General features: G+C 39.1%; 1 protein-coding gene across 1 annotated transcript in view; it reads right to left on the bottom strand.

The window, feature by feature from the left end:
- SCARF2 (scavenger receptor class F member 2) overlaps nucleotides 1–25328 on the bottom strand; it is a 289269-nt gene that overhangs the window by 85629 nt on the left and 178312 nt on the right. The window contains exon 7 of the mRNA XM_077294985.1: nucleotides 8777–8880. Coding sequence (XP_077151100.1) covers nucleotides 8777–8880 — 104 coding nt within the window. The remainder of the gene's footprint in view (nucleotides 1–8776; nucleotides 8881–25328) is intronic.

The following is a 25328-nucleotide window of genomic DNA, read 5'->3' as shown; positions in this document are numbered from 1 at the left end:
AGGAGCACCCTAGATCCTTTTTTTAGGGTCCCCCATTTTAATAGCCAGTAAAGTCTAATTATACAGCTGTGAGCTGATATTAATAGCCTGAGAAGCTCCATGGGTATTACCCCCCTCCCAGGCTATAAACATCTGCCTCAGGCCGTCGGCTTTCCCTCTGCTGGTTATGAAAATTACGCGGGAGCCCACGCCATTTTTTTCCGAAAAATAATCTTTTAATTAAATACATCTCCAATAATTTGCACACACAGTGTACTAATTGTGTTTCTCACAGACATCTATATATCTACCTATTCTTTTTGTATTTACTGTATGTAATCCATCTCTTCTATCCTGTCGGCTCCTGCAGTGAATTTACAGAACACAGCAGATGAATTGCCGACTTTTCTTCTATCTATGTAGCTATGTAATTTAAATACATATATATATATATATATATATATATATATATATATATATACTGTATATATGTGTGTCACTGACATCTATATATCTATGCATTCCATGTGTATATATCTATTCTATATATTCTATTCTAACCTGTCAGTGTGATTTTACTGTATGTGACACATGAAATGTCGGCTTGTCCAAGTGCTGTGCAATTTTTTTCTCGCATCCATTGAACTGCATTGGCGAGTCTCGTCCTGGATACGCAGCAAATCGCAGCATACTGCAATTTTTTCCTCAGTCCGATTTCAGCTGAGAAAAAAAATCGTAGATTTAATGTAACCCATTGGATAACATTGGTCCGAGTGCAATCCGATGTTTTTTCTCGGATTGCACTTGTCCATTTTTCTTGCAAATGAGTACGAGCCCTTATCAGCAGTATATAATCTGTATGCCCATATTAATAGTTTAGATAGGTAAAATGTGGAAAATTTAAGCAAGATGAGGTGACACTGGGAATAGAGCTGGAGTGACAGGGGTTTCAAATCTACAGACTCAATTGCATCAAACGCAGATTTCTAATTAGAGGAATGGACAGGTCATATAAAGGTATTGCTGGACTTGTCTGTGAAAGAACTACATGTGCAAAGCTGCAGAATGTCAATTCCATCTCTTTCAATAAGGTAATTCCACATGAAAATAAAGATGTAACACATGTGGACATTGTTTCAGATTTGAAGATTTGTAAGCTTACTAAATTCTGTCCTAAGTGGAAATTCACTTGTATTACTAATTAGTCAATGTTTCACAATAGGCAAAGTAAGGAAAAAAAAATGTCTCATGGCAACGAGCATTTCTGGAAATTCCATTCAGATGTTGTCTGCTTTGTATAATGTTTACTTTTATTGTGCTGTGTGGGTGTTTTACCTCTGGGAAAAGCAACTTGCAAGTATTCTGATACTCATGTAAATTAGCATTCTGCATTCTTTAAAGTTTTTTTTTTGTCATAATCTTTTAATTCTGTACAATGTCAAAGGAGCAAAGTAAAATCTCGCTGCCCGAATGAAAACATGGGGAGAAATGAGCAGAATGTTCAGCATAAACCAAGTCGTTTGCGAAGAGGCCCACGGTTCTATTCTTAGCTGTATGTGCTTGTTTTGTGAAACGTGGGAAATTGGCTGCTTACTCATGGGGGTGGAGGGGCCCTTAATGGTTTCATTCTGGTGAATGTTTCACAATGTGTTTATTTCACTTCATGAATGATTTCAGGAATTTTGTTCAGAATGGATTAAAGGGAACCTGCCACCTTCAACATGTCTGATTGCAGGCACCATGTTACAAAGCAAGAAGAGCTGAGCAGAGTGATATAACGTATCATTTACTATGTTTACTATGTTACATATATGGTGGGAATGCCCAGGCCTACTTTCTATTATGCCAAATTCAGTCTCAAAGGCAAATTGTTAATTAATAGATAGGATGAGTTTTTTATTAAAGGGATGCTTCACAAAGAAAAACGATGCTGGCACTCAATTGTCTCTTGTGGTTTTGCTGCTGGGTTTGCAGCTTATCTGCACGACGATTAGCCCTATTATGATTCATTGGGGCCTGTACCCTGTTTTTTATAGGTGATTTTTTTTCTGTGGTGGTGCCAAAAATGAATCCAAAATTTTTTATGCTTTTTTCAATGGGGATGCAGATTGTCCACAAATTTCATGCGGTTTTAAATTCCATGTTAAATCTGACAATTTTTAACTGACCCCAAGAGGTTGTATAGCTTTCCCCATCTACTTGGAAAGTAATGCTAGAATTAACCCCTTAGCGACAGAGCCATTTGGCATGACTGAAATGACATGCGTTTATTTATGAAAAAAATGGAAATTTGGCAAAAATTTGGAAAATTTAGCAATTTTCAAACTTTAATTTTTTGTGCCCTTAAATGAGAGAATCATATCGCACAAAATAGTTAATAAATAACATTTCCCACATACTCTACTTTACATCAGCACAATTTTGGAAACAAAATTTTTATGTCAGGAAGTTATGGGTTAAAAGTTGACCAGCGATTTCTCACTTTTCCAACAAAATTTACAAAACCACTTTTTTTTAGGGACCACATCACATTTGAAGTGAGTTTGGGGGGTCGATATGACAGAAAATACCCAAAAGTGACACCATTCTAAAAACTGTGCCCCTCAAGGTGCTGAAAACCACATTCAAGAACTTTATTAACTCTTCAGTTGCTTCATGAGAACTAAAGTAGTGAGGAAGGAAAAAATTAACATTTTCTTTTTTCATAAAAATTTATTTTGACCCTTTATTTTCACAAGGGTATCAGGAGAAAATGGACCACAAAATTTGTTGTGCAATTTCTCCAGAATACGCCGATACCCCGTATGTGGAGGAAAGCCACTGTTTGGGTGCATGGCATGGCTCAGAAGGGAGGGAGCACTGTTTGAATTTTTGAATGCAAAATTGTCTGAAATCAATGGCGGGAGCCATGTCGTACCTAAATGTACCTAGACGGTGTAAACCCCCCAATTCTAACTCCAACCCAACACAGCCCTACCCCTGACCCTAATCCTAACCCTAAGCCCAACTCCAACACCACCCTAACCCCAACCATACCCCAACACAACCGTAAGCCCAACACTCCAATCGTAACCCCAACACTACCCTAGCCCCAACCCTAACTGTAGCCCTAACCCAAACCCTAGCCCCAACCCTAACCCTAGTTCTAACCCCAACCCTAACCCAAATGGAAAAAATGAAAAAAATATTTTATAATTTTTACCTAAGTGGATGATAAAAGGGGGTTTGATTTACTATTTTTTGTATTTTGATTACTGTGATAGGACCCTATCACAGTGATCAAAATGAACCAATAGGAAAAATCTCCTATTGTTGCCAGGTTCCGGCTGGCAGATCTCGCCGGGCGCACTGCACATGTGCCTGCCATTTTCTTCCAGGAAGAAGATGCCGAGGGGTGGGGACAAAGCTGGAGTGTCCAGGGATACCGGAGGTACCGGGGGGCTCGAGGGACCCCATTTCTCTTTCCTCTAGTATGCTAGATCATATCAGAGGAGAGAGAAATGACTGGGAAATCAGACTTTTTTTTGCGATCGTCGTTATTGGGTGAATAACGACGATTACAAGACTGGGGACGGTAAAACTTCAATTTCTGGAAGTTAATTTTGGATTCGAAGGAAATAAAAAAATTAGATTTGGGCTGAATTAATTCATCATGAATCTTAAGTGCCCCCGTGCCTCCAAATGCCCTAAAAAGTTGTGTGTAACACTCTGAGGTTATCTAGGGCTGTATCCAAATCATTTCAATCTCTTCAATGCTAAGGTAGGTTTAGTAATGTCAAAAGTGAGCGCAACATATATTGTTATGGGTAAATGGATAATAGCAAATAGTCTGTATAAGTAAACCCACACTGCACTTAACATACTTTTTTCACTTTTTAAAATTAAAAATGGTCCAAAAATTATCCATATTTGGGTCAGATGCCTGATGTTGTTTATACACATAAGGTGATATCAGAAGATGGAATGATTTTTTTTTAAGATTAAGAAACTGAAATGAGCTAAAATTAATGTCAGTGTTTAAATCTGCTACTTTCTTAGTTTGACGCAGAGAATACAATAATTAGCACGGCAACAGCTGGCACTGAACTGGTGCAAAAAATGAGTGATGTGCCTCAGTAACTTGTCACAAACTGAAAAAAAATAGTGGTGTCTGTGACTTTTAAATTCTAGTAGTCTGACAGAAAGTAAAACAATATTTTGCAAGGCAAAATCAGCCACTGAACAGGTGCAAAAAATGAGTGCCATGCAAGAGAGACAGATTGAGTGAATTGCAGCACTGATAGCAGCTCTCTCGTTAATGCAGTGTCTCAAATATTTCTCCCTAAATGTTCTCTATTTCTTTTAATTAAATCTATCAATTCCATTTCCGTCACACACCAATTCTCTCAATGTGTACAATATCTTTCTGACTGAACCTTGAGGTCCTCCCTCTTTGCAACATTTTGCATGTAATGGCAGTGGCAGCATCATCTCTTTCTTGGGCTTTTATAGTGGCTATTATGCTCCTCTGAACTACAGTCCCTCATAGAAGAAGTAACTGCAAGGCATTATGTGGAAACCCAGCATGCCAAGCCTGAGGTAATGTGATCCTTCTCTGTATTATGCTTTCTGTAACAAGGAGACAGCCATGAAATTAATCACTAATTATTCTAAGTCCCAAACTTAAACAAAATTTGAACAATTTGTGATGAATAGATGGCAGAAACATTGTGAAAATGAATGCAGAACAGTTCTAACAACTCAAAAATCACTTCAATATGACGAGGATACACAGCTAAAAGTGAACAATTCAGCCTTGTATCAAACGTTCCAAATAAATTAGTTTAACAATTGTTCCACAAGTATGACATCAACAACCAGGCTCTATCCCAAAAACACTTTCTCCTTGATGAACTATTATACCATTATAAAACACTCTTAAAACATTAACAAGTCTATAGCAGAAAGTGTTTGCCCTGTGAACAAATAAAAAATGACTTTCTGCATATTTTAAGACCCACCAAAATGTACTGTACTAAGGATTATGGTAACAAGTATTTCTAATGTCCAATAAATCAACCTTCTAATTGGCAAATCTTACTCTTTTCCAAACTCTTTTCAATATCAGACTTACAAGTTCAGCCAAGCAAGTCGAGCCAAGAAGCAATGTCCCGGGAGGAACAAATAAAATGCTTGTTATGTTGCCTGCTGGATAAAACACTTCCTCCCTCTAAAGCGGGAATAGATCTGCAAAGTGTAAAAAAAACCCTCCTGTGCATAAGTGGTCAGAGCTGTGTACATGGATGAGACGCTGCGCACATCCGGTGTGTGTGGTGCTGGCGGCTTTTACGCCTGGTTCAGCTGCTGTGTAAATTGTGAAATAAGTGATCCATAATTTCTTACTGACCCACATTACCAATGTGATGATCACCCCTATTCTGGATAAATACAATTTTACATATGCAGGATATGGTTCTGTCATGGTTAAGAACTATACTGTATGAAATGCGTAGGTTCCTTTTTGTCCTATTTTAGCCAATAAATAAGGCTTTTTACTCACACTTGTGCTGAATTGACTTTTGGAGTTTCCCAGGATCCTGGATGGTTCCTCAAAACCCAAGCAACGAGTATACTCGCTCATCACTATTCCTCACTCTTTCTAATAGCCTGACTGCATTGCAGAGAATATTTCTGTAAATCGGTGGCATATATAGGCACTAGGATATGGCACACAATTAGTATAGGACATTTGACCCTGGTTTCACTTAAACACTTGGTGGTTTTGAAAGCCCTGTAAAAGGGTCAGACATTGACTCGTAGGGTAGCTCCAACTGGTGACACTAGAAGGACATCTTTCAATCTTATGGAGAAGAGCTAATTTGCATACCATTTTCTCAGGAAGCCTTGCAAGTCTATAAGACTCCTTATGACAACTGTCAGTCTCTAGAAGTAGACTCTTGCCTTACATAGTTGACGTGAGTTTGGTAGATCTCACGAAGGAAGAACAACTATACTACACTACTTCATAATGTAAAATACCTTCATTCTTGTACATCAGCCTGTCCAAGAGAAGTAGCTGCTATTCTTCTACTCACATCATGAACTCCCATCACAATTGTATGCTTCCATTTGGGCAGTAAGACATATCTTGGGAAACTAATCCTGCTTTTCCCCAGTGCAAACAGCAGAGTATTAATTTTGATTTTGCTGCTGCATCAGTAATATAACAAGGTCGTCTTTTCTTTTTAATTCTTGTGGTCCTACATCATTTAACTAGCATTTGTACAGTTTGGGCTATTTGTTGCAGAGACACAATCATTTGCTTCTATGACACCTTCTATTCCTGATGTTGCTGGTGTACCCACTTTCGCCCACCGACCCGCTTAGGTAAATTAGCAAGAGCATTGACAGATATGTCCTAATGTACTGTACTGCAAGTGCCATTAATTCCATAAGTGTCTTTACTTCATTATGTGGTTGATCAAACTTTGGCAAGAGTGCCTTCCATTTATTAGCAAGAGAGCCTGTGGTAGCTTTAGGGCAACTAATTTACATCTACACAAAATAAACCACAAAGGAATAGCTTTCCTTTACCTGCATACATATTTTAGTTCTTCTGTAATTACACTTTAAATGAGATTGGAAGAATGGTTTAATTAGAAGAAACTGCAATAATGTATGTCATTCCTCTATGACTGCAACAAATGGATTGCTCGATAAGAAGACAGACAGATTGAGAATCAATTTGAATATGTAGAGATCAGCACTCAAATGAAAGAGGCCACGAACATTCATAAAAAGCTCAGCTGTATTCTTTAAAGAAGACATGACACTTGCTCAAAAATGGAGTTAAATACATTGCATGAATCCTTAAAGCCTACAGGCAACATACTTATCATAGTGTCTCCTATGAAAAAGGAGTCTGTCACACAACAAAAGCTAATTAAACCACTTAGAAAGGTATAAGACTTAGCCCCTATAAATATCATACCTGTATGTAAGGGAGGATATAATATTAGAAAATAACAGACGGATAAGTTTGACATTCACATGATTAACTCTACACAAAGGGCCATGAAATCTCATATTACATGTCAGGAGGCTAACAGTAACTCAGAACCAAGGGGGTATGACTGGGACTACAGAAAGAGTCATTCCTGATACCTTGGACTTGAGAGCCAGAGCTTCAAAGGATTGGTTGATGAGAAAACAAGCTATTTAATATTCAATGTACTTGCCTCATAATTAGCTCACGGTCCAGTTATAGACCTACGATTTCACTATGAAAAAATATAGGCCATCCGGTAAAATTGAATCCAAGACTAGGCATATAAAGAAATGGGTTAATCAATGGAAAGTTGTTGACTAGTGATGAGCAAACGTGCTCGGAAAACGTCTTATCCGAGCATGCTCTGGTGTTATCAAAGTATCTGGATGTGCTCGTATATTATGTTCAAGTCCCTGCGGCTGCATGATTTGCTGCTGTTAGACAGCCTCAACACATGCAGGGATCCCCTAACAAACAGGCAATCCCCACATGTGTTCAGGCTGTCTAACAGCCCATCTCGTATGCTGTGAAGATACGAGATGGGCAGCATCTGAAACAATGGATACTGGAAGCCTGTGCTAGCATTTCTTCTGTGGTGTTGCTATCAGTGTGTCAAGAGTGGAAGAAGAGGGTGTCAGGACTCTGAACATTTTTTATTACCTTTTGTGCATTACTGCCCTTTTCCAAGATGGCGTCTTTGGTCTCATGTGCACTGTGTCTTCCTGCTATAAAACTCCACACCAGCCTTCAGTCTGTGCTAGAGTATTCTGCCTTGCATCCAGCTCCTGGCCTCTGGTGACTCCCTGGCTATATACCTGCTCCTGTGAATCTGTGGGGTTATCCTGCTACTCTGCTCTGAGTTCCTGCTGCATACACCAGTTCCAGTAATCCTCCTTCATCTGCTGCTCGTGTTTACTTCCATCTGCATTTGCTGGACATGTAAGCTGTTGCTGCTCTGCAAGAACCTGAGACTATTACCCAGGCCTCCCTGGTTGAGCTAAGATATTATTTGAACTGCCTTATAAGCATATCTATCTGTGTTTTGGACTAAGCAAGGACTTAATCATGTCAAGTATCCTCAAGAATAATTGTGCTTCATAGACTTTCTGCGTGATTGCATTTTCCTCTGAAGCTTCCTATAGACTGCTAAGCTGCATTTAATATTTACTCCAAGTGTTGTGGACTTGAGTTTCTCTCTGCACCTGTTTGAATCACCGTATGATAATATAGACTTTACCACTTATAAAACTGTGTCCTGTAGTTGTCTTGTTCCACGCAAAGAGTCTCCTGAGTTATCCCCTATAATTATTACAGGGGGTTGCTTTCAATTGTGGGAGAAGAGGGTTGCATTGAGAAGCCAACACAATGGGCAGCACTTTGAACACATTTTATAAGTGGTCATAAACTTAAAAATAACTAATTAAAGAATAAAGTTACGTTAAAACCAAGCACACCATTGTTTTTCTTGTGAAATTCTCAATAGGTTTGATGTGTTACATGACCCTCTTCCCATTGGAAAAATAAAGTTGGATCCAAAATGGCCAACTTCAAAATGGCCACCACCCATCTTGAAAATTTTTTTCCCTTCCATATACTAATGTACCACAAACAGGAAGTTAATATCACCAACCATTCCCATTTTATTTAGGTGTATCCATATAAATGGCCCACCTTGTATTATTTCTACATACATGACTAATTCATAACGCTACTACACAGCCATTATACTATACAGCATGGATCCATGGAAGTAGCATGACCGGAACTTACCCATGTGACAGGCGCCAGTGTAAGGATCACACTTATCATCATGACAACTGCAAACCTGCTCACAATTAACTCCAAATTGGCCGGCTGGACACGACAGGTTACAGCTACAAATGAAACAAGCAACATTGTCATTTGCAGCATGTGTATATGTTAACAAATTTATAGAATTTCATTTTTATGTTGTATTAAGACCATATATAACCAGTGTGTTGAATTGAAATACAGAAATCATAATATAAAAGCTATGCATAGAATAAGCCTTTGCTGTAGCTGATTTCCTACCATACCAAATAATGGCCTGAATTCTGATTTGTGAAGATTCCCCGAAATCCTACAGAGGGCGCCATGAATTATAAAGTAAAGCGACTTTGTGTATGGGTACGGTAAGTATTAGTATTCACCACGACTTCCATATTCAATATTTATAAACACAATGAACCAAACAGATATAATACGAGAAGCAATAGAGGAGCAAAGCAAAATACATGGAACTAATAAACAAAGGGCAGCAATAAAAGACCCTGGAGGTAAAAAAAACAACACAATACTTATGTTCCGAAATTCCATATGTTTTATTAACAGTTTAATATTTTGTAAATTGCGCTATTGTCAAGGTTACAGCGGAAGGAGAAATTGCCTTATAAATCACAATAACAAAGAAAAACGATCCCGTACCACAACACTAAACATATTTATGCGCACCCTGGCATGTTTAGACTAATTCCCATGGACTCTGACATTTGTGATAAAAGTCTGGAGGCGCATATGTGGATGATGTATACTCCTAGAGCAGACAACCATAGCTAATATTGGCATCACTTCTTATTTAGGAAAACAATGAATATCTGAGCAAATACATAAATTGTACAGAGCAGAATCCAGATGTGGAGTGCAGCCTGCGAAAACAATAAAGGACAGTGGACTCGGGGCGAGGGCCTCAGGAACGACGTTGTCATGTACCGCTGATTCTTTGTAGGAGAAGCATGCTTCCTTATGACTAATATTTTACTAAGCATGTGCACAGCAAATGGTTCTCATAAAATGTTCCTCCACAATGATGTTTATCGCTTTGATTATAGCCAGCATTTTTATGCTTAATTTTTTTACATGAAGGTTTATATCTTTGTGTCTGTTCTACAAACTCCATGTTTTTATGTTGTTACGTAGGTGTCCAACTCAACAAAAACAATGGTCTCATATGAATTTTAGATTCCATATTATGGCCTCAACATCCTGACCATAGTTGTACTGAACCACACTTACATTACCATTGGGTTCTAACGTGATCTTAGTTTGGTTCAGTAAAACTGTGAAAAGTCTGGAGTTGCATCTGTTATGCAGAAGCTAAAATACAGCCATATTTCTGGCCATTTGAAACTGGCCTACAGTTCATCTTTTTCTAAATAGTGATATTGTAACAGATTCAATGCTGTGAATGTTGCATTCATCTGAATCATCATGGGAATTGCAGAAATACATGGGCTTGCTACCGAAACAACCTTATTCACATGAATATAACTAATTTTCAGAAAACAGACTTTTAAAAGCTAAGCTAGAAGAAAACCCCAAAGCACCACTATAGCAGTGAGAAATTGCGTTTTGAAGTTGTGCCTGAAAGTGCATTGGGGAGTGATGATGCACTTCTACATTCTCAGCCACACATTCTACCTGGTAGCACTTTTCCCGATGGATTGACAGGTCATATGCTCTGGTACACGGCCTCTGACCTGTCAGTCACTAAAGGGAGGTTGCTGCTAAATAGAAAATAAAGCATGAGACTGAGAAGCTACAAGTGCATCATCACACCCCAATGTACTTCTATACACATCCTCAAAATGTGATTTGTCCCTGATGGAGCACTACTTTGCATCATAAAGGGATTGATTGGCATATCGTTTAAAACACTACACCATCATATTAAATGTTTCTGACAGGTTTCCTTTAACCACCTAGTGACAGAGCTAATTTTTACATTAATGACCTGGCCAAACTTTTTAAATTTGACAAGTGTCATTGTATGTGATAATAACTTTGGAACGCTTCAATGGATCCCACTGATTCTGAGATTGTTTTTTTGTGACATATTGTTGTTCATGTTAGCGGCAAATATCAAAAATTTGCCAAACATTTTGAAAACCTTTTGAGCATGCCGATACCTTATATGTGTACTAATGTTTGGGCACATGAAAGGGCATAGAAGGGAAGCAGCACCGTTTGACTTTTTGAATGCAAAAATTCCTGGAATCGATGTCGCATTTGGAGAGAACCTGACGTGCCTAAACAGTGGAAAGCACCCACAAATGACCCTATTTTGGAAACTACACCCCTCAAGGAAGGATTTTATACAGGGGTATTGTGAGGATTTTTATCCCAAAGGTACTACACAGAATTTTATAACATAAAGTTGTCATATTGAATATGTCGTCATTAATGTTGAACGCAAGTGCTCACTACTCCAGTTTGAATAAGGGTGCTCCGGTATACACAAACTAGTGACGGTGCTCAGGCAACCCAGATGTAAACTTGAGTAAAGAGCACTTGCGATTAACACTAATCGTTATGTCGTAATTTTTTTTACTTAAAAAACCCCTACCCCAGTGCAAACACTAACCCTAGCCCAACCCTAACCTTAGCCCAACCCAAACTCTAAGCCCAACCCTAACCCTAGTCTAACCTCAACCCTAACCCTAATGACAAAAAATGAATTAAATATTATAAAATAAAAAATTGTAATCGGACTAGGGGGATAACACAGGGGGGATGACATACTAATTATTGGCTTTTGATTACTGTGATAGACCCTATCACAGTGATCAAAATGAACCAATAGGAAAAAGCAATGTTATTGCCAGGTGGCAGATCTCGGTGGGTAAACTGCACATGCATCCCCAATTTCTTTTCAGGAAGAGGAGGCTGAGGACCAGGGATGAAGCTAGGGAGATTGGGGGGTGGCTGAGGTACCGGGGGGGGGGGGGGTTGAGGACCTCATTTCTCTCTCCTCGCACACTTTTTATTTACATGATCGCCGTTATTCATTATCAATAAGGTGCTGAATTTTGGAGACGTATCTCATGTCTGTTGGTTTTATCACATTAACATTTTTTTTCAAAGAAAAACAGAGGACCGATTTGACTTGGAAACCATTTATTCTCCTATGCATGGCATATGCTCCATGATACAAAGGCAAAAATTGACCTTTAAGACACTGCTAATTACAATAGATACAAAATTCAGTTCATGAGAAAAGATACAATTGGAAAGCCGTCTTGACATGCTTTCTATGTTGTAATTTAGATAAGTCCAAGTATTTAATTCTATTTCTAGCATACCTACACTGTAGCATCATCTATCAGAATGACTTAATTGCCAAAAATTCCAAACAAAGTCTTTCTATCCATATTCATCATACTAATATAGATCAGGAGCTGTTATAGGTGGAATTGTGTACTACAGGAGCTATTTGACTGCCCATTAATTGTTCTTGCTCAATGGTCCTCTTCGCCTTTTGTCCACTCCTGATATAGTTGCACAGAACGCAATATACCTAATAAAAGTAAAATCCACACTTAAAAACAAGGGAATGACTTCAAGATTGTAAATTTGTAATATTTTTGGAAGGTAGAACCAGTTGCCATACACGCCTGGTGGTCGGAGGGTATCTAACTCCTCAGAAAGACACTTAACATGACACAAAAGTTTCTTAAAAATAGTTTGAATTTATTTACAATGTTTGGATCAACATGTTAGGGCAAGTTAGGTTAGGATATGGGTTGAACTAGATGGACTTAAAGTCTTCCTTAAAAACTATGTTACTATGTTTTCCAATACGAAGGGGTATAATTAAAAATATTGAGGTAGAATAAAAACATGGAACCCTTTTGCGATTACAGACGGATCTGACTCTTTCCTTAGTGATTTGCAGTGCACCGACTTACGCCACCGTCTGTACTCACTTGTCTCAGCTTTCACACACCATTTACAAGTAAGGCTTCCTTAACTCACTCCCAAGTTTTCATGCAGACTCACACTTATTTCAAAGTCCTACTTCTCTGACAGTCTAGATAGGTCATTCGTCCACCTGGTTAAGTCAAATGAGGTCATTTTTTTTACAAAAATTTGCCAAGAGTAATTCTACTCTTAAAGGGGTTATCTAGTCTAAAACGGCAAGTCTACAGTCGCTCCATGTGACTGCAGACTTGTGAATACTCACAGAGCGCGCACTGCACACTGACGATTCTGCAGTGTTAGTGCCGGGAATGGCACTCATGGGACCACAGGTATGCGACATGCAAACTACCGGCCACAATGAACTAGACTGTTTCTGGCCTGGCTCAATATACTTGCATTGAGCAAGGCTGCACCCATTTCATTGGACTGTGGGTTTGAGTTTGCCGCCGTTTTCCATACCAAAACTGGAAAACCCAAACAGTATGCAGTGTGTGCTGTGTCAGGATTCACAAGTCTAGAATCACATAAAGTGACTGCAGACTTCTTGTTTTAGATAGGATGACCCCTTTAAAGGAAAGAATTCCACAATTACATGTTAAAATTATTCAAACTGAACCTTTTCATGACCTGTGATGTATATATACGGCCTAGGTGGTATCCCTGCACAACATGCGGTCTCCGGCGCTGAGACCTAATGGTTTCTGGCACATATCAGCTGATTTCATCAGATGACATGTGCTCCTAACAGAGGAGGGTGGAATCGCGATTCACCAGCAGCTATTAACATTTTAAATGCCGCTGTCAATTCTTGACAGCGGCACTTAACATGACAGCGCCATAAGGTATTTGGAAAACCTTTAACAAATACTAGTGTGAATTGGTGTGAGTTGCTGAATTGGGAATAGCTATATTCACAAGGGGTTAATTTAGGGTGGGGGCTCATAATTAAGGGATAATAAGGGGCAGCTGGATGGGGCTCAAGTCCTTTTGGAAGTGCATTGAACAGCAAGGTGGATTGCTGCTAAGGGGAAAAAAAACTCTTTAAATCTTCAGCTTAGCGAGTGTGAGTGAGCTGAGTGTGACCTGAGCGTAAGTGTGAACGGCGGCAAGTGTGACTTGTGATTCTGTGACTTTGGATTCAGGGAGTTTCCAAGGAAGGAATTACTGAATTGCTGTCTATATTTTATTAATACTTTGTATTTATTTTCATTTAACGTTTCTGTGTGGTGCAATCCCCATTAGGAAATGTGCTCCACTATTATTAATGCCATCCAGTGCACATCTTGCCACATGTATGCAATCCTTGAGCAGCTGGTCGAGGGGGAAAACTGTTGTGTGAGATGTGAGCACATTGTGCATTTGGAAGCCAAGATACTAGATCTAAATGTGCAGCTGGCAACACTGAGATCCATAGACAATATGGAAAGGAGTCTTCTGCTCACTGAGCAGACGCTCAATGGGACAGATGGGGGGATGGTAGGATGGAGCTGCAGGACAGTGAAGCAGCAAGCTGGGTGACAGTTAGGAAGCAGGGTAGAAGGAAGAGTGCCAGGGAGGCTAGTCCTGATCTGGCACACCCCAATAAGTTTGCTTAGTTGGCAGATGAGGGGGGTGCCAGTACAGGGGTAGCACTGCTGCAGCCAGGCATGTTCTCTGAAAACCAGAGGAGTGTCTGCTCCAGTAAGGGGGGAAATAAGAGAGCAGTGCAGGCCAGACAGGTGCTGGTAGTGGGGGATTCAATTATTAGGGGAACAGATAGGGCAATCTGTCACAAAGACAGGGATCGTCGAACGGTGTGCTGCCTACCTGGCGCTCGAGTCCGACACATCGCTGATCGGGCGGACAGAATACTGGGAGGGATTGGTGAGGACCCAGCGGTCATGGTGCACATTGGCACAAATGACAAAGTTAGAGGTAGGTGGAAGGTCCTTAAAGATGATCTCAGGGAATTAGTCTGCAAGCTGAAAGCAAGGACCTCCAGGGTGGTATTTTCCTAAATACTGCCTGTACCACGTGCCACGCCAGAGAGGTAATGGTAGATTACGGAGGTTAATAAGTGGCTCAAGAATTGGTGTAGGAAGGAGGGGTTTGGGTTCCTGGAGAACTGGGCCGACTTCTCAGTTGGCTACAGGTTCTATGCTAGGGACGGGCTGCACCTCAATGGGGAAGGTGCAACTGTGCTGGGGGAGAAAATGGCTAGAAGGTTGGAGGAGTGTTTAAACTAGGGATTGGGGGAGGGTATTCATTTTATAGGAGGGGAAGATAGTGCAGATAAAGACCTGGGCACAAATAATTAAATTGAGCGTGGCGGTGGCATGGGGGGTGGGGTTAGAACAGTTAATAATTTAAGAAAGAATAGAGGTTCAGATAGATACATAAAGTGCATGTATACTAATGCCAGAAGTCTCGCCAACAGAATGGAGGAATTAGAATTAATGTTGTTGGAACATAATTATGACATGGTGGGAATATCTGAAACATGGCTGGATGAGAGCCATGACTGGGCTGTTAACTTGCAGGACTATAGTCTGTTCAGAAATGACCGTACAGATAAGCGAGGGGGAGGGGTGTGTCTATATGTAAAATCGTCCTTAAAACCCATCCTGTGTGATAATATAGGTGAATTTAATAAAAATTTAGAGTCTCTGTGGGTGGAGATAAGGGGAGGGGGAAAAAATAATAAGTTACTGATAGGGGTTAGTTATAAGTCTCCAAAAATAATGGAAGCAACGGAGAATATCCTCGGACTTCAGCTACCCTGAAATAGATTGGGGAACAGAATCCTGCAGTTCCAGCAAAGGTAATCGGTTTTTGACAACTATGGGAGACAATTACCTTTCACAACTGGTTCAGGACCCAACAAGAAGGGGGGCCACTGCTAGACCTAATATTAGCAAACAGGCCAGACCGCATATCAAATATTAGGTTTGGGGGTCACTTGGGGAATAGTTATCACAAAATAATAAGTTTTCATGTATCCTTTAATAAGATGTGTAGTAGAGGGGTTACAAGGACTCTAAACTTCAGGAGGGCAAATTTCCAAAGGAGGAGAGATGATCTTGGTGCAATTAACTGGGACAATATCCTGAGACATAAAAATACACAAAGAAAATGGGAGACGTTTATTAGCATCCTGGATAGGACCTGTGCACAGTATATACCGTATGGGAATAAACATACTAGAAATAGGAGGAAACCAATATGGCTAAATAGAGCTGTAAGGGGCGCAATAAGTGACAAAAAGAAAGCATTTAGAGAATTAAAGGAAGTAGATGGTGATGAGGCATTAAATAAACACAGAAAATTAAATAAACTCTGTAAAAAGCAAATCAAGGCAGCAAAGATTGAGACAGAGAGACTCATTGCCAGAGAGAGTAAAAATAATCCCACAATATTCTTTAACTACATAAATAGTAAGAAACTAAAAAATGATAGTGTTGGCCCCCTTAAAAATAGTCTGGGTGAAATGGTGGATGAGGATGAGGAAAAAGCCAATATGCTAAATGACTTTTTTTCATCAGTATTTACACAAGAAAATCCCATGGCAGACAATATGATCAGTGATAACAAAAATTCCCCATTAAATGTCACCTGCTTAACCCAGCAGCGTCTAAAAATCACTAAAATTGACAAATCTCCGGGCCCGGATGGGATACACCCCCGAGTACTGCAGGAATTAAGTACAGTCATTGATAGACCATTATTTGTAATCTTTAAAGACTCCATAATAATGTGGTGCCAATATTCAAAAAGGGGACCAAAACTGAACTCGGAAATTATAGGCCAGTAACCTTAACCTCTACTGTGGGTAAAATCCTGGAGGGCATTCTAAGGGATGCTATACTGGAGTATCTGAAGAGGAATAACCTCATAACCCAATATCAACATGGGTTTACTAGTGACCGTTCCTGTCAGACTAATCTGATCAGTTTCTATGAAGAGGTAAGTTCCGGACTGGACCAAGGGAACGCAGTGGACATAGTGTATATGGACTTTTCAAAAGCTTTTGATATGGTGTCAGACAAAAGGTTGATACATAAAATGAGAATAATGGGGATAGGAGAAAATATGTGTAAGTGGGTTGAGAGCTGGCTCAGGGATATGAAACAAAGGGTGGTTATTAATGGAGCACACTCGGACTGGGTCGCGGTTAGCAGTGGGGTACCACAGGGTCAGTATTGGGCCCTCTTCTTTTTAACATATTTATTAATGACCTTGTAGGGGGCATACAGAGCAGAATTTCAATATTTGCAGATTACACTAAACTCTGCAGGGTAATCAATACAGAGGAGGACAATTTTATGTTACAGGAGGATTTATGTAAACTAGAAGCTTGGGCTGATAAATAGCAAATGAGCTTAAATGGGGATAAATGTAAGGTCATGCACTTGGGTAGAAGTAATAAGATGTATAACTATGTGCTTAATTGTAAAACACTGGGCAAAACCGTCAATGAAAACGTCCTGGGTGTATGGGTGGATGACAAACTCACATTTAGTGGCCAGTGTCAGGCAGCTGCTACAAAGGCAAATAAAATAATGGGATGCATTAAAAGAGGCATAGATGCTCATGAGGAGAACATAATTGTACCACTATACAAGTCACTAGTGCGACCACACTTAGAATACTGTGTACAGTACCTGAGACAGGGACAAGGGGGCATCCTCTGCGTCTGGAGGAAAGAAGGTTTAAGCATAATAACAGACGCAGATTCTTTACTGTAAGAGCAGCGAGACTATGGAACTCTTTGCCATATGATGTTGTAATGAGTGATTAATTACTAAAATTTAAGAGGGGACTGGATGCCTTTCTTGAAAAGTATAATGTTACAGGGTATATACACTAGATTCCTTGATAGGGCATTGATCCAGGGAACTAGTCTGATTGCCGTATGTGGAGTCGGGAGGGAATTTTTTCCCCAGTGTGGAGCTTACTCTTTGCCACATGGTTTTTTTTTGCCTTCCTCTGGATCAACATGTTAGGGCATGTTAGGTTAGGCTATGGGTTGAACTAGATGGACTTAAAGTTTTCCTTCAACCTTAATAACTATGTTACTATGTATAAACATGTCACTAATCCTGCCCATCGGTGCCCGTGTCACATGACCACGATGCACCGATGGGTTAGGCATGACAAGTCGAGGTCCGCAGAACACCACTCTGTTAGCGCTGCAATAGCAGATAATCATTTTAGACCTGCTATGTGTAGCACAGACGATTGGATGATCATAGCTTCTAGTCTCCCATGGAGACTACTAAAGCAAGTAAAAAAAAAAATTTGTAAAATATTTCAAAAACTTTAAAAAATATAAAAGTTAAAGTCACCCCCCTTTAGCCCCATTCAAAATAAAACAATACAAAAAATACACATACTTGGTATCGCTGCAATGTATCAAACACATGATCTATCAAAATTAAAAAGAATGAATCTGATTGGCAATCAGTGTAACAAGGAAAAAATTAAAACCGCCAAAATGTATTTTATTGGTTGCCGCAACATTGCAATAAAATGTAATAACAGGCAATCAAAATATCGTATCTACCCCAAAATGGTATCAATAAAATCGTCAGCTCGACGTACAAAGAATAAGCCCTCACTCAACCTCAGATCCCAATAAATGGAGATGCTACAGGTCTCGGAAATGGCGCTATTTGGATTTTTTTTTTACCACTTAAATAAAAAAGTACCTATACATGTCTGGTATCTGTGAACTTGTAATGACCTGGAGAATCATAATAGCAGGTCAGTTTTAGCATTTAATGAACACTAAAAAAAAAAACCCTCAAAAAACAATTGTGGAATTGCACTTTTTTTGCAATTTCACCACACTTTTGATTTTTTCCCATTTTCCAGTACATGATATGGTAAAACTAATGATGTCTTTCAAAAGTACAACTCGTCTGGCTAAAAACAAGCCCAGGCTCTGGGGAAAAAGAAGAGCAAAAAAACGGAAAACTCCAAGGTCATGAAGGGGTTAATAATGATTTTAAGCAAGTCACTGTCTCTCATTATATACCTATCTGGGGAGAATGATATCAAGAATTTTGATAATTGAACAAATATTCGCTCTCTATGAGAGTCAGACAAATCTTGGCAAAAAATCAACAGAATTCTACAAATTTCCAAAATGAAAGATTTGAAAAAGGTAATATAACTTTACCAGTCTAAAAGTATGAAAACCATGCTGTGAGATAGTTAATTAAAAGTGTGACTGCACATAGAGACCTGTCAGAAGTTATGATCATGGAAAGTTTGAGTCTGGGTGCTAAAATGAAGAGGCGAGAAAGCTTAGCCAAGTGCTGCTCTCCTCCGAGACTGAAGATGGGATAGAGTGAAAGTGTCTTCAGCTTACTGATTGAAAGGCACAAACATGTGGACTTGTCTTGAAACAAAGGATGGCAACTAAGAAATGCCAGAGCTGGAGTGCTGGATCTCATCTACTGTATATTTTTCTGCTCTACAAGGTAAATGTCTAGGTCATTATTATAGTTGTGATATCCAATATAATAAGAAAATGGCTTTATTAGAAAAATACAAACATGAAGGGGCCAACTCATCAAGACTGGCCAACATTGGCGGAAGAAAAGCAAACACAAACAAATATGTTCTGTGGTATAAGCCCAGTTGGTTGGAGGTAAAATTTTCATGAATGAGTCATCATTAAAGCTACAATTTTACATCACTGCAAAATCCCTGGCAGGGGGGAGGAGCAGAGCAGTTGGGTCAGGAGTTGTAGAAGGGGATGACTCACGCAATTTCTACATAGAGCTTTGAAGGATTCAGCTAGTCTGTTTTTAATCACATGATGTAATTATCCAAAAGGAAAACAGAAGTAATAACTGGGTAGAAGGGCAAAATGAGCAGTTGTAAGTACAAAGTGCCATATAGTATGATGACTGCAATATACTAAGGGGATAAAAGCTTTGATGGAAGTGCTTCTTTAAGTAATGGTTTGGTACATAGACTGAACATTACAAGATGCTGTTTCACGTAGAATCAAGTCATATGATGCCCTTTAAAAAAATGTTTCCATTATTAAAAAATAGTTTAATATAGACCATTTAACATATTTTAAAACTCAATAAATCAGAATATTTAATGTAAGCAGTACTTTATTTTCCATGTAGAAAAGCAATTACAATCAGCCAACAGTCTACAGTTATCCTTTCCTCATAAATAATATACAGGTGATCCAAATAAAAAGGCAGCAATGTTAGGTCATTTTCAGATCTGGTTTTGCTCCTAGCGCTTGTGCGGTGTGGAGCCGGGCATGCTGTTTCTGTATATACCTGCATCTGCTCACATGTACAGCTCTGCTATTGGAGGGGCTTTTAATGAATAAGCAGATGTAAGCAAACCCTGCTGAGAAAATTTATAGAAGTAATTTATAAGCTGCGCTTTAACCTGGAGGTTGTGCTAGGTAAATACTGAAGTAATCATAACCACATGTATGAGAATATTGTGTATTTAATGAAACTCAACTTAAGAGGGGAAATTTGACAGAAACTGTTGCTGTATATGGAAGAGATGTGAACGTCGCCCTGAACCTGTCAGAACAGTTAACAAATTGCATTTTTTTAATGAATTCCTACTTTATTGTCTCCATTTGTTTTATAGAAGAGACAGGCTAGCTAAAGAAACCTGAAAATTATGTTACCGTAAATTGAATTTTAAAGCCAAATATGTTCTTTCTTAGTTATAGCTAAGTTAGTTATATGGCCAAATAGCATTGATAGTTCTGGAATCTTCACTTATATTATACCCTATAATTCAGTAATACAGGAATATATCAATAATTATATCATATTGTTTGCTATTTAAGGGGATAACCACTACCATAAATTAAGAAGTCCCCCCGTTGTAATGTAAAACAAACATATACTCATCTTCCACACTGGTGGGTTTCCTGGGACATCGTTATGCCACGTAAGCCTTGCAGCCAATCAGGGGCTGTTATTGGACTACTGCGCTCTAACTTCTTCCACTTGTCTGAGGGAAGGAAGTAAGAGTGCAGCAGCCCAACAGCAGGCCAATATGTCCTTTATTTCTGGTGAAACATGTTTTTTTTTAAATTCATGTTCAATAAACTTTATTGATTTTATCTTCTGGTGTTAGTGGTTCATAGATACTTCGTATTCAACTTTAGGTTAAATAAAGCTGAACAGACAGAGGAATGATAAGTTTATGAGGTCCACTGGGGTGATTTCCTGGAGAGTGGATGAAAGCAAAGCCATAAATATGGTTCTCACCATGAGGGGCTATACCCTAAAGTAGGGATGATCTGAGGGCATGTATCGTTATATGCTTCTAAACTACAGAGGGTTCTACAGAATACAGTCATGAGACCCAGGATAAAGGATCCACACCACCAGGAGCAATTTATATTATACTGTTGGTGTGTATGGGTGATCAAACCCATATGTTGGACCTAACAAACTCACCAGTAGTCCATGTGAAATGGTGGTGTCGCTACTTGAAAACAGTATTTTTTGTTGACCAAGACAACCTCTTTTATGGATATTTACTAGGGATAATAATGACAGAACGGAATCATGCACTAATGACTGAAGGAGTTGCAGAGATGAGATGTATGAGATGGAATGACACTAGTAAATCTGGCCCTGTTGTGAACTGTAGAAGTACACGTGACAAAACGGAAACATTATGCAAAGGGTCAAGGGAAAAGGTCACACTATGCTTAACCATAGACACTCTCTACCAGCAGGGAGGAACAAGTGGGCAGAAGTCAAAGCCTGGAATGCCACTGGTGAGTATAATACTAAATAAAGATGTGGTGATAAATTAGCCCTTTTTGTTTTTTTGTGATTAATTGCAATACAAAACATTGAGCTGCAAAAAAAGTAGAATACACTGCAGTATTTACCTTCATAAAACAGTTACATTAGGATAAGTGAGACATATTTTATCAATTTTGAAAATCTGGTAGCAATTACGTTTGATAAAGTGAAATAATACTCTCAAAGTGCAATTACTATTCTGCCGAACCCCTAAATAATAAATCTAGTTACATAGAAATATAGGGGCATGAAAACTATCAATGCCTAATCTGTCAATCAGAAGTATGAAGAAAAGAGGCACAAAAAAGCTAAGAAAAAAACAGCAACAATTGAGAAATGGCTGAAAAACATGTTTCACGTCTTGTCCTGACAATTACTGGCGGTCTCTTTATTTTTCGGCTACACCTGGTGGTAAATGCCTAGATAATTTGTTCTGTAATGCTTTGATCAGATATGTATAATTTTGTGCATTAATAACATTTTCCTAATTGTAAGATAATAAGGTTTCCCTATACAATGTTCTGGGTCATGGATGACATTTTATAATGAAGATGCCTCCATAGTGATGCATAACTGGTCAGATTCGTTCACATCTTTTAATGTTTTTATGTTTTTAACACATGAATCATAGTTTATGAGCTAAAGTTAGTGCAGTTGAAAGCACCATAAAGCTTGTTCTGATTCCTCAGTTATTCGACCCTTGACCTTACTTGGTTACTTTCCCATAATGTACATTAGGAAATGTCACCGAATATCCTATCATATGTTCCTACTTATAAAACCATGCCTTGCATTCATCTTTTCTATAAGACTAACTTTAATCTGCTAAACAGGCCCACATAACTCCCCGAGAAGCTCACAAAATACATGGAAGTTGTTCAGACCTTCAGATTATCTCTGCACAAGTCATTTATATTTAAATGAAGCTGATTACCTTTTCGCAGATCATGCACTAAACATGAATGATTGCCTAATAACTTTTGGCACTGAAATGAAGACTATAAAATGTGTTAGACTTGCAAACAAACAACCCAGACAGTAACTATTGATAAAATTAAAGGGGAACAGTGATAGAATACGGTACAGAACCAACCAGTTTCAGACTGGGCTACTGGGCACCCTTTCCCCCCCCAGTAATATTGACTTTGGGGATGACTCTTCAGCTACAGTCCTTGGAAATATTACCTGACCCTCAGTCACAAATGTACCTTTCTTTCTTCTACATAAAAATACACTGGATAGTTTGTTGAATGAATGAGTGATTGAATAAAGGAATGAATGACTGAGGAGGTACTGTCTTGTCTATGTCAGTAAATCAAGTATGTTGTGTAAACCACTGCTTAAAGCATTTCTGCACAGGGGCCCACCAGTGGATTCACCTGCTCCCCGGTGGGCCAGTCCAAGCCTGGAGCCAACCATATTTTGCATGTTTCCTTAGGTCACCAGCATCCCTTGTTTTACTTTCCGGCAGCGTCTATGGGGACAATTCATTAACACTGCATTGTACATGAGAGTCTTAATGATGGGCGTGCAGGAATAAGAAGCACCAAATTAAGTTAGAAGTGCATGCCATTTAATGAATCTGGCGCAACTTATCTGTGGCAAGAATTGCCTCCGTGTGCCTCGCCAGAAATGCTACTTCAGTCAGGGACTGGAATAACTTTTCTGGCATAAGCTATAACACTTAAGTGGTGTAACTTTTGATAAATTAGGCAGGAACCGCAATTCCCCGCACCGCCAATGTTGAGCCCACTATGGCAGAGCTGGATGGAAAACACGAAAAGATGCAAAATTGTTATGCAACTTCGCATTGCGCAAAAATTTTAAGACCTTTCAAAGTGTTTTATGCTAGAAAATTGCCATCAAGCACTTTGGTGAATCAGTCACTATCTAGTGTCAATTTCTGCAAATGATATTAACTTAACCATCGGTAAAAAAGTGTAATAGCAAAATAAGAGAAAGTCCAGTGTTGTTACCTTATGGTAACTAATCTGATGCCTACTTACATTTTCTAATCCCTTATTTGGATCAGTATATTATAGTTCTGTTTTTATTATTTATGTGTATTTATTATTTCATATACTGTATATTATTTATATAATTCTGTATTTATTTCTCAAGAGTAGCTTAATTGCTTTTCTCATATTACTATTCTATTTTTGCTGCAAGAGAGATTTTGAAATACAATGGCTTCCCGGTGAGCTTGTGATGGGCTTGTGCTTACATAGAATCCAATCCGAACATTGTGAGCTGCAGTGGAAAATTGGGGAAGACAGAGCAGCAGACCGTGCCATTGGGTAGACAAGATATCTCACATTTCCTCTACAAGCTATACATTTTCATGTCATTAGTCATTTCTGTTTCCTAACAGATGATAATAAAAATAATAATTATAAGAAGAAAAAATACAAAATACAGAGCTGGGTGGATAAAACATTAAAAGTTGAGGGTATATTCCTATGGGCTAGTTCACCTGTGGACCTCTCCGATCCAAAAACAAAGACTGATAATACTCACCCTTCCACTCTTCAGCGCAAGCTCCCCACTTCTACTCCAGTGTTTCGGCTGCAGTGGTGACATCACATCGACAGTGCACATCACCACTGCAGCCAATCACTGAGCTCAGCGGCTGTGTATATGGGCTGAGCCACTGAGCTCAGTGATTGATGTCACATCGCACATCACCACTACAGCCAAAACACAGAGACCATAGCAGCAACAGGGAGCCGGCATTAGGGAGGGGGAGAGCTATCGGTCTTTGTTATTTTACAATACAAGAATTATTTAAGGTCCACTTTTCGAAAAATGGAAAACCCCTTTAGTGTGTGAGCTCTAACAAATGGCTGAATAGGCACTGAAATGTGGGGCTAGTAGAAGTAAAAAGCATTTTTAATAGTAATGCAATATAATAATAATAATCTCTTTATTTATATAGCACTAACATACTCCGCAGCGCTTTACAGTTTGCACACATTATCATCGTTGTTCCCGTTGGGGCTCACAATCTAAATTCCCTATCAGTATGTCTTTGGAGTGTGGGAGGAAACCGGAGAACCCGGAGGAAACCCACACAAACACGGGGAGAACATACAAACTCCATGCAGATGTTGTCCTTGGTGGGATTTGAACCCAGGACTCCAGCGCTGCAATGTGCTGCCCTACACAGCATAGTGGATGAACATTGAGGGTATGTTCCCAAATGAATCTTTACACGCCAAAAAATGTTGCACATTTCATATGCTTCGTGGTGATATCTATAGGCATGAACTGGCATACTGTGGATTTAATATCCTTAGCAGCAGTTAGTTTATGCTGCAGATTTCACTACAATACTGCTATTATTGTACGCCGGAGATAATAATAATACATTTTTTTCTATAGCACCAACATATTCCGCAGCATTTCACATTTTAGGATTTTATGTATTCAGCAAAAACTGTCTACCACATAATATGTTTAGGTTTTATAGAGGACCTTTCAGCTCTCCTGACACTTTTGTTTGTCCACGTTCACACGTTCAGTATTTGGTCAGCGGGTGATAAATACAGAAGTGGTGACGTGTTTCTATAAGGCTATGTGCACACGTCCGGAATTGCCACGGAAATTTACTCTGATTGTTCCACTTCTGGTTTTGACTTACAAATACTGAGGTAAAATACTGACCAAATACTGAATGTGTTGACATGGCCCTTTAGTAGATAATTGTTTTCACCATAATATGACAAATCTGGGGCACCTTTTTAAGAAGCCTGTGTTATGATGTTGCTCTAGAAAGGTACGACTATAACTGGGTGTTACCAGTTTGG

This window comes from Ranitomeya variabilis, chromosome 1, assembly GCF_051348905.1.
Source record: "Ranitomeya variabilis isolate aRanVar5 chromosome 1, aRanVar5.hap1, whole genome shotgun sequence".
In the NCBI taxonomy this organism is placed as follows: Eukaryota; Metazoa; Chordata; class Amphibia; order Anura; family Dendrobatidae; genus Ranitomeya; species Ranitomeya variabilis.
Note: the sequence above shows the minus strand (reverse complement) of the source record. Positions and strands in the feature narration are given on the sequence as shown.